Consider the following 12,782-nt stretch of genomic DNA (forward strand, 5'->3'; position numbering starts at 1 on the left):
GCTAATATACGTTAGAATCAACACTCCTAATTAACAATGACTAAAATCATAAAAAAATAAACAAAACTACAGGACTACAACTGTGAGAGAGTGGTTATTACACTCCATTATTTGTTATTAACACTCCATTTAAATTGAAATTTGATAAATGAAAAACCAAAATGAGAAGAGGACAAAATTCACTTTTTTTTGAAGCAAAATATTCAAAATTAAACACCATAAACGTTTACAACAGAAATTAACGAAGGTAATAACTCGACCTTCCTGACCAGTCATAGAATCAGCTGCCCTAGCAAAACTATGAACCGCATAATTCGCTGATCTACGAACAAAAAGACAAAATTCACTTATTTTGTGATTTTCAACAATGTTCGTCTACCAATGACCTGAAAAGGACTGTCAGACTGTCAGTTGTTACCAAAATTATCGGACGAAACTACGCTTTAAAAAAATAGCGCCCACGAGTTTTCACGTCACACAAAAAAATCCCATCAAAAATTATATCACATGAGAAATTAAGATCTTTATTTTCATTCTATATTCATCAATTGTTCATCACAAAAACTCCCGTCATTGATTGATTATATACACATCGCTGTAAAAGATTGGAGCTTGAGGCTTCGTTAATGGAGGAAGAACAGGCGAAACTCAGAATCTTAATGTTTCCTTACCCATCTTATTCTCATGTGTGTCCTTATTTCGAACTTGCCAAAAGACTCTCCCACAGAAACTTCCACATATATTTCTGTTCTTTTGCATTCAATCTTGAATCCATCAAGAAAACCACGCAAAAACAATTACCAGCTTCCATCGAACTCGTGGAACTTAATTCGCCATACTTGCCTCAACTTCCTCCAGATCTGCACACATTCAAGAATTTGCCTCCCAACATGGAATCCGCCCGTTTCCAAGCTTTTCAGATGTCAAGATCTAGCTTCTCCGAAATCTTTAATAATTTAAAGCCTGATTTGGTGATATATGACTATTTCGAGCCATGGGTTCCGAAGATTGCTTCACCTCAAGGTATTCCTTGTGTTTTCTTTCCAACTGTGGGAGCAGCAACAAATTCGTATTTCCATCATATACACACACATGGGAGTGTTTCTACTTTTCCTTTTCAAGAAATATATCTCCTGGATCATGAAAAAGAACGCGTAAAAGCTGCGGTGAAAGTGGAAACCCAAGATGCTGATCAAGAATTTGGGGATGGAACTCTCCGTTTGTCTAGTGAGATTGTTCTGATCAAAGGGTCCAAAGTGTTTGATGCAAAGTATATTGACTATTTCTCTGTTCTGTGTGGAAAAAGAGTGGTGCCCGTGGGACTACTAGTGCATGATTCCGAAGGAGGAAATGAACAAGATTCAGATATTCTGCAGTGGCTGAGTGGAAAAGAGAGATCCTCCACTTTGTTCATTTGCTTTGGGTCCGAATACTTCTTGTCCAAGGATCAGATACAAGAAATCTCAAAAGGGTTGGAGCTATGCGACGTGAATTTCATATGGGCTGTGAAATTTTCAGCTAAGGTTGATTGTGTGGCCTTAGAAGAGGCATTGCCTCGAGGGTTTCTCGAGAGGGTGAAAGGGAGAGGGATGGTTGTGGATGGATGGGCACCGCAGGCCAAGATTTTGTCAAATCCTAGTACAGGTGCTTTTGCTAGCCACTGTGGTTGGAGTTCTGTGACAGAAAGCTTGTATTACGGGGTTCCGATTATCGGAATGCCGATAAGATTCGAGCAGCCTATAAATGCTAGATTGGTTGTGGAGGCTGGTGTCGGAGTGGAGGTTGTCAAGGGCCAAGATGGTGTTTTTACAGGGGAAGAAGTATCGAAATCGATTCGTAAAGTCTTTGCGGAGAGGAGTGGTGAAGACGTGAGGTCTAAAGCAAAAACATTGAGCGAGAAGATTAGAGAGGAAGAAGAACATGAATTAGATGAAGTGGCAGAGCAGATTGTGAAGCTTTGTTTGAAGAACAAGAAACATTAATCTCGTATTTCACAAACTTGGTGTTTTGAGTTTTAAGCTAATGTTATAATAAATGCCATAAAAATGTGGAGGTATCATTTATTTTAGTTCACCTGGGAGTTTCACTATCGGCCAAGAATGCTATCTTTTGTTTGAAGAATAAGCAACGAGAACTTGAATCAATTCAAAGTTAAGGCTGTTAAGAACTTTAGCTGATCTCTGGATTGGCTTTCTAAATGATTCAACTAAATATGAAGGTTTGTTTCTGTATCCCAAGTTTAGGTCTATAGTTGTGTAATGAACCTGTTTGGTTAACTCGAAATGTGGTCAAATCTCGAACCCGTGACAATATCGACTTTGTTGCATAATTAAAAACGTGATTTTGACCATTCCACGTCTCGTAAATCACAGACCGGTACTTTGAGTATTAATCCAACGTTATAAAGGCCACAAAAATATGGAGGTGTCACTTATTTTATTGTAGTTAGGAGTTTCAATAGGGTTATTTTACGCTAGACCGGGTGTAATACATCATTTTATGTTTTTGTTGAAATATTCGTTCGAACATCACGAACATCACGCTGGAAAAAAAAATCAAGTGGATCCGCCAATAATTTATTTTTTTGTTATTTAGCATGATGTTCATGCCAAAATGTAAAGAAAAGATTGAGAGTGTTTCACCTGGCATGAGATAGAATCACATGTTTCACTATTGACCAAGAATGGTACGGCCTTTTCTTTACATGTAATTGTCCTAATAATGTATAATGACGTATATGTTTCATATATTTGAGTGGCCCCAAGTAATAAATAGCAATGTTTCGATCAACAAATGCGTTGCTTTTGCGTACAATGCAGATGATGGAGCTTGATTTGGTGCTGTGCACAAAACTATGTTGTACATGTAGAAGATCTAGATTAGTTTTGGTTGTGTGCATGCATTTAATTTTCACATGGAGAACCCCACACATATAATATATTGATGCACTAGCATCTCAATATTGACTAGCAAGGCATCATCTCAAGATAAGAGTGTAAGGTCCTCATCGAGACAAATAATTTGATATGAAAAAAAGTTGTAAAAGGGGACTTAGGTATGTATTGAATTCAAAATTAACTCTTTAGTCATCAACCAATGAGTAATCATAACTTTTGTATATCAAATTGAAAGTTGAAAATAAACATAGAAAAATATAATACACACTTCATCAACACAGAACATACAAAGTTCCCAAAAAACCCTTATTTAAATGCATTAGTTTGAAGTCATTACACTTCGTTTGGACAAATACTTTAAAATTATTTTTTATTGTTTTACAAATGAAAAAAAATAAAAATATGTGTTTAGACAAAATTTCTAAAATTATTTTGAAAATTATTTTTGAAATATTGTTATCCAAATATAGTTTTCAAAGAACTAATGAACATGTGTGTGTGGTTGTTTTTTATTATATATTTTTAGAAATGAAGGAATGTAAATAAAAATATATTGATTTTTAATTTTATAAAATATAGTTTTATAGTTAAAAAGCAATAGGATGATATACAAATTTTAGAAACAAAATTTTCATTTTACCAAGATTTTAATAAAATAAAATAATTGTACAAATAGTTAATTATTAGCGATAAATTGGTTTTTTAAAAAATAAATATAACATTAAATATAAAAACTGATCTATATACTTAGACTTAGACAAATGAAAAAAAAAATGTAGTTTAAATGAGTCAAACTAATTGTGCTGCTCACTTATTGGCTAAATTTGCATCTTTTTTCATCCACGATTTATCGTGGAATGGTGTTTCGGGATATCTTTATTAGCCGCAAGAAGTGATCTATTCGAGCATCTCCAATGGAGCACCAAAATGGTGAAAAATGCATCATTTTGGTGCAAAATGAAGCTCCAACCCCATCCTTTCTATTTTTTTAATTTTTTTAATTATTAATTATTATATTTATTTGTATTTTAAATAATAATTAATTTTTTTTATATAAATAAGAATTTAATATTTAAATTATTGTTTTAATAATTAAATATTAATAAAAAATTATTATAATAATTCATTTAATTTAATCAATATTAATTTAATATTTATTTATTTAAAATATATTTAAATAATAATAATTAATATATGCAAAATAAAAGGAACATTCTGAGAATATTTTTTTTGGTGCAAGATTTGATGTAAATGAATTGAGAATGAATGTTGTATTTGGTGCAAAAATTGCGCTATTTTATTGAAAAACTTGCCCAAAAATGATTTTTTTGGTTGGAGATGGTATTCGGACATTTTGGTTTATGTATTCTGTTTTACCATTAATTTTTTTTTTTTTTAAAAAAACAAAACTGCTTTAATGCATGGAACTTTCTACCAAAAATATCCTATTAAATTATTTACAATAGTCAATAAATTGTATTTTATCAGCAAATCGCCTGCTTGCTCCTACCCCATAGGACTGGATTCACAACCACTGGAGATCTCTGGGAATTAAGAATATCAAAGTTCATTGAGAGCGATATATAACTAAAAAGAATTTGAGTGAGATTCTAGCTAGGTTCCTTTGATGGAGAAAGAACAGGCCAAATTTCGAATCTTGGTGTTTCCATACTTGGCTTATTCCCATGTATATCCCTATTTCGAACTGTCCAAAAAGCTCTCAAACAGAAACTTCCACATATATTTTTGTTCTTCTGCGATCAATCTTGAATCCATCAAGAAAACCCTGCAAGAATCACCCGAAGATTCCTCAATCGAACTTGTGGAACTTCACGTGCCACCCTCTCCTCAACTTCCCCCGGATCTGCACTCAACCAAGAACTTGCCTCCCGACATGACACTGACCCTTGTTCAAGCTTTCCAAATGTCAAGCTCTAGCTTCTCTGTTATCTTCAACAATCTGAAGCCTGATTTAGTGATTTACGATTTCTTCCAACCATGGGTTCCAAAGCTTGCTGCATCCCAAGGTATTCCTTCGGTTTACTTTGCAACATCAGGAGCAGCGCCTTTTTCATATTTCCATCATTTGTATACACATGGGAGTATTTCTACTTTCCCTTTTCAAGAAATATATCTCCTGGATCATGAAAAAGTCGATCTAAAGGCTCCGGTTAAGCTGGAAATCAAAGATGCTGATCAAGACTTTGGATTTGGGGTATTTAAGTTGTCTAGTGAAATTGTTTTGATCAAGGGGTGTAAAGGGTTTGACGGGAAGTATATGGATCATCTCTCTGTTTTGTGCCAAAAAGAAATTGTACCCACCGGACTATTAGTGCATGATTCCAAGGAAAATATTGAAGAAAACTCGGATATTCTGCAATGGCTAAGCAGAAAAGAGAGATTCTCAACTCTGTTCATTTGCTTTGGTAGTGAACACTTCTTGTCTAAGGATCAAATACATGAAATCTCAAAAGGGTTGGAACTATGCAACGTGAATTTCATATGGGTTGTAAAATTTTCGGTTTCGGTTGAGGATAAGCGTGTCACCTTAGAAGAGGCACTGCCTCGAGGATTTCTTGAAAGGGTGAATGGGAGAGGGATAGTTGTGGAGGGATGGGTTCCACAAGCCAAGATTTTGTCTAATCCTAACACGGGCGCTTTTGCTAGCCATTGCGGTTGGAGCTCTGTAACAGAAAGCTTGTATTATAGTGTTCCTGTTATAGCCATGCCTCATAGATATGATCAGCCTATAAATGCCAGATTGGTCGTGGAGGCTGGTGTTGGAGTGGAGGTTGTGAAGGGGCAGGACGGTCTTTTTACAGGGGAAGAGATGTCGAAAGCCATCGGTATAGTTTTCGCGGAGAGGAGTGGTGAAGAAATGAGGATCAAAGCAAGGAAATTGAGTGAGAAGATTAAAGAGGAAGAAGAACAAGAAGTGGATGAAGTGGCCAAGAAGATTTTGAGGCTTTGTTTGAAGAACAAGTAGCATCAACTTTCAACGAGTGACAGCTGAAGAATGTTGGAAAATTCAGTTTGATCTATGGTTGTTTTGGCTTTGTAATTGTTGGGACTTGATTCAATGAAATGTGAAGGTTAATTTGTATACACACCCAAACTTCAGTTGTAGATTTCATGTGATATGTGAACCTATTTCTTTATAAAGAAACTAGCTATCGACGAACACGCGTCATGTGTGAAATATAATGAACAAAAAATAAGGGGTAATGGGAGAACATAGGTCTTGGGACGAGAAGTTAAATTTAGACGATATTGTCATTCAATTAATCAATTTTTTTTATCTACCAATAAAATTGAAGGATATTTTAGTATGCACATATAAATTATCAAATCAGTTTTTATATGAGGTTGAAGTTTTATTAAATAGTAAGATTATCACTTTGGTCTCCAATTAACATGTTCTTGGGAAATATATTTGTGTACAAGTGCAACGAAATGGGCCAGTTGCCTAATTTTTTCTCCTATATTTTATTTGTGCCCAACTATTTTAATGTTTAGGGGGAACAATGAGATTGGATATAGTAATCATTTGGAAAGTATACAACCCATTTTCCTTCTTTTGTGGGCTCTGGCCCACAAATTCGCATGAGGCCCAAATCCATTTATACGGTTCCCAATCCCATAACTCCTGTGATCTTCCCACCAAATATGAACCAATCATTTGGATGCTACCGCGATAGAGGCATTCAGCTCTCAGCAGTTTCACAATCGACAATTCTAATGGTTTTCTTCATTTCATGAACTTTCTTTAGCACAATGCTCTTTCTTGTACCAAATTTGTTCTGAAATTTCGGTTTCCGGAACCTAGAAAATGTCAATTTACACCCCCTTCAACAGCAATGGACTCACACTTGTCTACTCAAAAAATCTGAGCTATAGAGGGTGTTTAATCTCTCGCTTTGATAATCAATTTCAGGTAAACACTGTCCCGTATGCTTTCCCTTTTCCTCCTGTTTATTTCTCGCATCCCTTTAAATTTGGGAGAAAAAGATGTAAACTTGTGACTGCTGTATCTACGTCTACCCCAGATGTTGAAACATCGCCCAAGGTTTCATTCAGGAGCAAAAAACCGAAAGATATTAATGTTTTGGTGGTGGGTTCAACGGGTTACATTGGGAAATTTGTGGTTAAAGAGTTAATTAAAAGAGGTTTCAATGTCATAGCCATTGCTAGAGAAAGAAGTGGTACAAAAGGGAAGAATAGTAAAGAGGAAACTTTGGGGTTGCTAAATGGCGCGAATGTGTGCTTTTCGGATGTTACCAAGTTAGAATCTTTAGAGAAAAGCATTGAGAATCTTGGGATTTCTGTTGATGTTGTTGTCTCTTGCCTTGCTAGTAGAAATGGTGGAGTAAAGGACTCGTGGTTGATTGATTATGAGGCAACAAAGAACAGTCTTGTTGCTGGTAGGAAGTTTGGTGCTTCACATTTTGTTTTGCTCTCTGCTATCTGTGTGCAAAAGCCCCTTCTCGAATTTCAACGTGCAAAGCTGAAATTCGAGGCCGAGTTGATGGAAGAAACCAAATCGGATGAGGGTTTCACATATAGTATAGTCAGGCCTACTGCATTTTTCAAGAGCTTGGCTGGCCAGGTAGACTTGGTTAAAGATGGGAAGCCTTATGTCATGTTTGGCGACGGAAAGTTATGTGCCTGCAAGCCGATCAGCGAGCAAGATTTAGCTTCGTTTATCACGGATTGCGTGTTGAATGAAGAACTGAGTAACCGGATTCTCCCCATTGGGGGACCGGGGGACGCATTGACACCATTGGAACAAGGGGAGATGCTGTTTAAGTTGTTAGGAAAGGAGCCTAAGTTTCTTAAAGTACCAATTCAGATAATGGATTTTGCTATAGGGGTTCTTGATTTTCTTGTGAAGGTGTTTCCTTCGCTCGAAGATGCAGCCGAGTTCGGGAAGATCGGAAGGTATTATGCAGCTGAGAGTATGCTGACCTGGGATCCTGAAACAGGAACATATGATGCAGGGAAGACACCAAGTTATGGCAAAGACACTTTGGAAAAATTCTTTGAGAGGGTGCTGCGAGATGGAATGGCTGGCCAAGAGTTGGGGGAGCAAACCATTTTCTAGAAATTCTTTGGTGGTTGGCCTAAAAAATTCCCAAGAACTGAGTTTGCCTATCTGGTTTATGAATTCTGGAAAAAACATGGCTTTGTGTAATATAACTTGAGTGGTTCATTGTTTGGAAATGTGATTTTTGGCCCATTTGTGTAGACTTTCATTAAAACGAAGAGAAATATTAATGTATTAAGTTGAGTATTTGACATTTATTCATTAGGATCTTCTTCGACATTTATCCATTGCCACCCGAATTGCAATTAAAAAGGGAAAAAAATAATTTCAAAGCCTCAAACTTAATAATTTTCGAGATTAGCACTCAACTTAATTATTTTAATTTAATAATTAGCATAATGTAATGTACATATGGGTGGTTCGGTACGATATACCGATTTTTTTATATTTTTTCGGTATACCAAAATACCAAAATTTCTCAAATCTTATACCGATACCGAAAATTGATACTGTACCGAAATTTTTGGTATATACGATTTTTTTTTTCCATTACGATATAGACGATATGACGACATTTCGATATTTTTTTCCAGCACGAAATGTACATCAGAAATCACAATATGATATGCAAGGGCGGAGGCAGCCCGGGTGGCCCAAATTTTTTTAAATTTTTTTTATATGGCCCAAATTTTTAAAAATGAATTTTAAGTGTTATTTTTTGGGTTAATATTATGCTAGCCCGGGTAGCCCAATTAAAAAAATAAAATAGCTCACCTTTTAGTTCTCAAAATTAGTCCAAAAAAATAAAATAAAACAAAAAAATGAGTTTTTCTTCATGTCTATAATTGTTTTAGTGTCATATTCTTTACTCACAATCTTCTAAAATTCTCTGACATTATAATGCTCACAATTTTATAAAGTATATATCGACCAAAAAACGATGAAATTTGTATATACGTTGAGAAATATTTAATATTTTTGCAATTAATTTTGAGGCGATTTTTCTTATTTTAAAAAAATTTACTCTTTTTTCTTCAAAATCGGTATTCTTAGCTTACATGATTTTTTGATTTCTCGCTACAAAATTTTAGTCCGGACGAAGTTAAAATTCTGGCTCCGCCATTGATGATTTGTAAATATTATTAAATCATAAGTATTAAATAACGATGAAAAAGCAACGTATGAAAATAATGAATGATTAATGTGCAACGCATAATGATTCGGGCATTCATCCATATGTTACTAAGTTATTGAATTAATTCTTATGGCATTGTTCTAAATATTTATAATCTTAACGCCAAATATCTTTTGGTTGGGTGATAAGAGTGAGATCTCACAAACTATATGGTCTCGAGTTCAAATTTTATTTGTATGAACAATAGTTCGAAATTTTCGCCAATCTATTTTATTAAAAATATATATATCGTCGTATTTGAAATTCATATAAACGTCTAAATGGGCAACCTAATTATTCATCGCAACTGTGATTTCCAAATCCATAACTAAAGATCAAAATAAAAATCAACGGTGCAGAGTTGGTTTAACTAATCAAATCGAAAGGAAAGTACAAAATCAAAACTAACAAGATCAAAGAATCAAATTGCCATCATTCATTAGTTAAAAAGCACATGCAATGACCTCAATTATTTTTTCTATTTATAAAATTTCAAGTGTAATATTTTTTTTTTCAAAAATATAAAATTCTTCACTAAAAAAACAATTAAATATAATAACCGGTTCAACTTCTGATTACGACACGTAAATACATTCGACAAATTCTATACATCACTCAAAATTGTACGACACGTAAAAAGATTCGACAATTTCTATGCTACACCGAGTTGAGTGACGACATAACGGTTAACTTGGCCAAATAAGTAATCTATTTATTCTTTGTTTCTAATTCCACTTTGTTAACTCATGAAAGTTTTAGTATTGAATGAATCAAACTATGACTTGTACAATTAATTGAAACTAATTTGTATTTATAATGACTTGATGAAAAATCCAGACACTAACTGTTTCTCTGCAGCAAATATTCTAACAGCTTTCTTGCTGAAACAATGGGCCACCCAACAAAGTGCTCTTCTTCCCTCTCTCACGCACCAATGCGTGTCTCTGAGTGCATGCACGTATAAATTCCCCATTAAAGGGCAGATCAAAGTTCATTTCAGTGCGTGAAATGGGCAGCAATGGTGAAACGCTGCTGCAATTGGAAGAAGAGGAAATCAGAAATCTGTTTCTGGGCATGATGGAAGGGTACAAGGACTCTGTGATCCCACCATTTTCTTATTTTTCACCAATTTCAATCAGTGAAAATGGGTCCGGTTCAAGAAAAGGAGATGGAGTCGAAGAGTCCATATGGGAAGAGGATGTAGTCAAGTTCAAGGAACGCAAAAGGAGAAAGCAAATGAACGATAAATTCTCTATTCTTCATTCTACGGTGCCCAGGCTTTTCGAGATCTGTAAGGTAGATTCAGTTGCTTCATATATTTGGTTTGATACTATGAGCTAGATTCCTTTTTTTTGCGTATTCATCATCTTTTCAATCGCGGGGTTTGGTCAATTCAGCTAGATTAGATGCGAGTGACCCATAGTGTGGAGAATTTTTCATTTGGCTGGATGATTATATTTGTAACCCGTGCTAATTTATCATCGATCAATTTTCCAGAGCCATATGCATGTTCACATACTCTGTTTTGTATGTATCTATCTTGGTATATACTCGATCCGTATTTAAATTTTAATCAGTTGAATAGGTATTGATCAGTAATTATTGGTCGATCAATTTTTGTGAATTCTTGATTTCAATTCTCGAAAGTAGTCATAGCATCCTATAAGAACTCAGACTGCCGCATTGGTATAAATTTGGCCTGTTTCTGCACTTGATATCATGCACATTTTCTGTTCCTCGTCGATCCTGTATATGATACTTGCATACATCGATGATATGATGTGAATTATGACGAATATTCGACGTGCATTAGAAGATACACTATCATGTAAGGAAAGCTACCCGAAAGATCGGTATTATCCCCGCGTGGAGGAGGCAACAATGCAATCCCTGTCTCTAATCAAGCTCACTATACAAGATATCTCTGTCCTGATGTACACTTGATACAAAGATTTTCTTGGGTTCCTTCTTGCTTATCTTTTTTCTTTAAAAAATTTGCAATTTTGAATCTTCTATAAGAATTGAGGATAGTAATTCTCGAACCTTGGATAGGACATTGCCTTTAAAATCCATTGAATAAGTTGATTGGCATACATAAATTTGTCTTCTTAATGTTTCTTTTGTAATGGATTTGCAGCCCTCAAGGGAAAAGATTATAGATGAAACAGTGAAGTTCATTAATTCCCTTGAAGAAGAGATACACAGGCTAGAGAGTCTGAGGAAACAGCCAAGGCATGAATCAAAGGACGCAAAAAAGAGAGTTTTGTCAAAATGCACAAACCAGAACCCTGTCAATGTCACAGTATTCAATAATGCCACATTCCTCTCCATTGAAGTCCCGTTTAGACCTGGTTTGATGACTGATATTGTAACTGTGTTGGATAAGCATCAAACTGAGATTTTGGAGGCAAGAGTTTCGGTTAACAGTCAAAACTTGTTGACATTCTCAGCCACATTAATGGTACCAAATCAGTATGGAAGCGACGTTGCCATTGGGAGGATGAAGGAAGAGCTTCTGCGGTTGTAGGTTTACCGTGGACAATATGGATCTTGATGGTGTTTCCTATTTTTAACTAATGGATGATGATTCTTGGTTTCTTGACTGAATTTTGTGTATAATAAAGGTTATATTATAAGTGTGTATGAGGCTGAGATTTAGGTGAGTATGAAGTCACTTGTATACACAATGTTTGCATCAAGTACAATCTTTTGAGGCTCCCTTTGTTCTCATTATACGACAGTTAAATGAGATGTCAACTTCTCAGGTAATGACTTACAATAAATGAAAATAAAAAATATAATCTATGTAGCTCCTATGATACTGTTAAAAGTTAAAGAAGAAGAAATTAGAAAATCAAAGAAAAGAATATGTTTTTAAGGATTGAAAAATTAATGATTTCGTTCACTTCGGTTTTGTGATACAATCTTTTTTACGTTGAACATATTCTGGTTGATGATATGTCATTCATATATTTTTATGAATCTCACGTATCTGAATTAATTTTAGTTCATAAAATTTGATACTAAGATAATACTCTTTTGATAGTATGAACTCCACCACCCACCCATATTCCATATTATCAGGGATAATCATTATTCTCTCGTTCAAACAATTAATTTTCATACAGAGAATGCAACGGGATGCAAGAGAAATGAGAATGAAAGCGACCGACCAATAACATGCACGGAACTGGATCTTGAAAGAGGTCTTATCAATATTTTATAGTATGATATTGTATAAAATGCGATAGCTAATTATTTAATTATTTGGTGTTAATGAATATATTCTTTTTTTACACATATTTTTCATTTTTCAATTACGAATTTTTCTGATAGAAATATTCATTACTATCAACACAAATATTGAAACCAAATGCATGTACATTTATATTTTTACCCTAATCAACATCGTCGAATGTTAATATATGCTAAATCAGAAATATTTCTCCTTTTATTCTAATATCATCGAATCATCAACATCTACACAAATATTAATCACATACGATTTAATAATAGTATCACATGAATAGTATCACATGAAACAAATTATTCTTAGAAATTATTTTTTTTAAAAAAATTGAACATATATATATGATACCCAGAGGAGGAAACCACTTCAACTCATCGATGACCCTAATATAAAAGGAACATCCCTAATCAACCAGAA

The 12,782-nt window shown here is 34.6% G+C and overlaps 4 protein-coding genes across 4 annotated transcripts; all 4 read left to right on the top strand.

Annotated features, from left to right (window-relative positions):
- Window positions 1-626: 626 nt before the first annotated feature.
- Window positions 627-1,982, top strand: LOC140860425 (mogroside IIIx synthase-like). Its single transcript, XM_073263441.1, has one exon. The coding sequence runs from the start codon at window positions 627-629 to the stop codon at window positions 1,980-1,982; it is 1,356 nt and encodes a 451-aa protein (XP_073119542.1).
- A 2,440-nt stretch (window positions 1,983-4,422) lies between these two features.
- Window positions 4,423-6,053, top strand: LOC140866017 (UDP-glucosyltransferase 29-like). Its single transcript, XM_073270873.1, has one exon. The coding sequence runs from the start codon at window positions 4,525-4,527 to the stop codon at window positions 5,881-5,883; it is 1,359 nt and encodes a 452-aa protein (XP_073126974.1). The 5' UTR covers window positions 4,423-4,524; the 3' UTR covers window positions 5,884-6,053.
- A 511-nt stretch (window positions 6,054-6,564) lies between these two features.
- LOC140865919 (divinyl chlorophyllide a 8-vinyl-reductase, chloroplastic) lies at window positions 6,565-8,179 on the top strand. The gene has a single exon (XM_073270760.1). It carries the CDS (start codon window positions 6,727-6,729, stop codon window positions 7,996-7,998), a length of 1,272 nt encoding a protein of 423 aa, XP_073126861.1. The 5' UTR covers window positions 6,565-6,726; the 3' UTR covers window positions 7,999-8,179.
- A 1,833-nt stretch (window positions 8,180-10,012) lies between these two features.
- Window positions 10,013-11,767, top strand: LOC140867822 (transcription factor TT8-like). The gene is made up of 2 exons (XM_073272877.1): window positions 10,013-10,411; window positions 11,253-11,767. The coding sequence occupies exons 1-2, from the start codon at window positions 10,124-10,126 to the stop codon at window positions 11,640-11,642; spliced, it is 678 nt and encodes a 225-aa protein (XP_073128978.1). The 5' UTR covers window positions 10,013-10,123; the 3' UTR covers window positions 11,643-11,767.
- Window positions 11,768-12,782: the final 1,015 nt, after the last annotated feature.

This window comes from Henckelia pumila, chromosome 4 (genome assembly GCF_033568475.1).
Source record: "Henckelia pumila isolate YLH828 chromosome 4, ASM3356847v2, whole genome shotgun sequence".
Lineage (NCBI taxonomy): Eukaryota > Viridiplantae > Streptophyta > Magnoliopsida > Lamiales > Gesneriaceae > Henckelia > Henckelia pumila.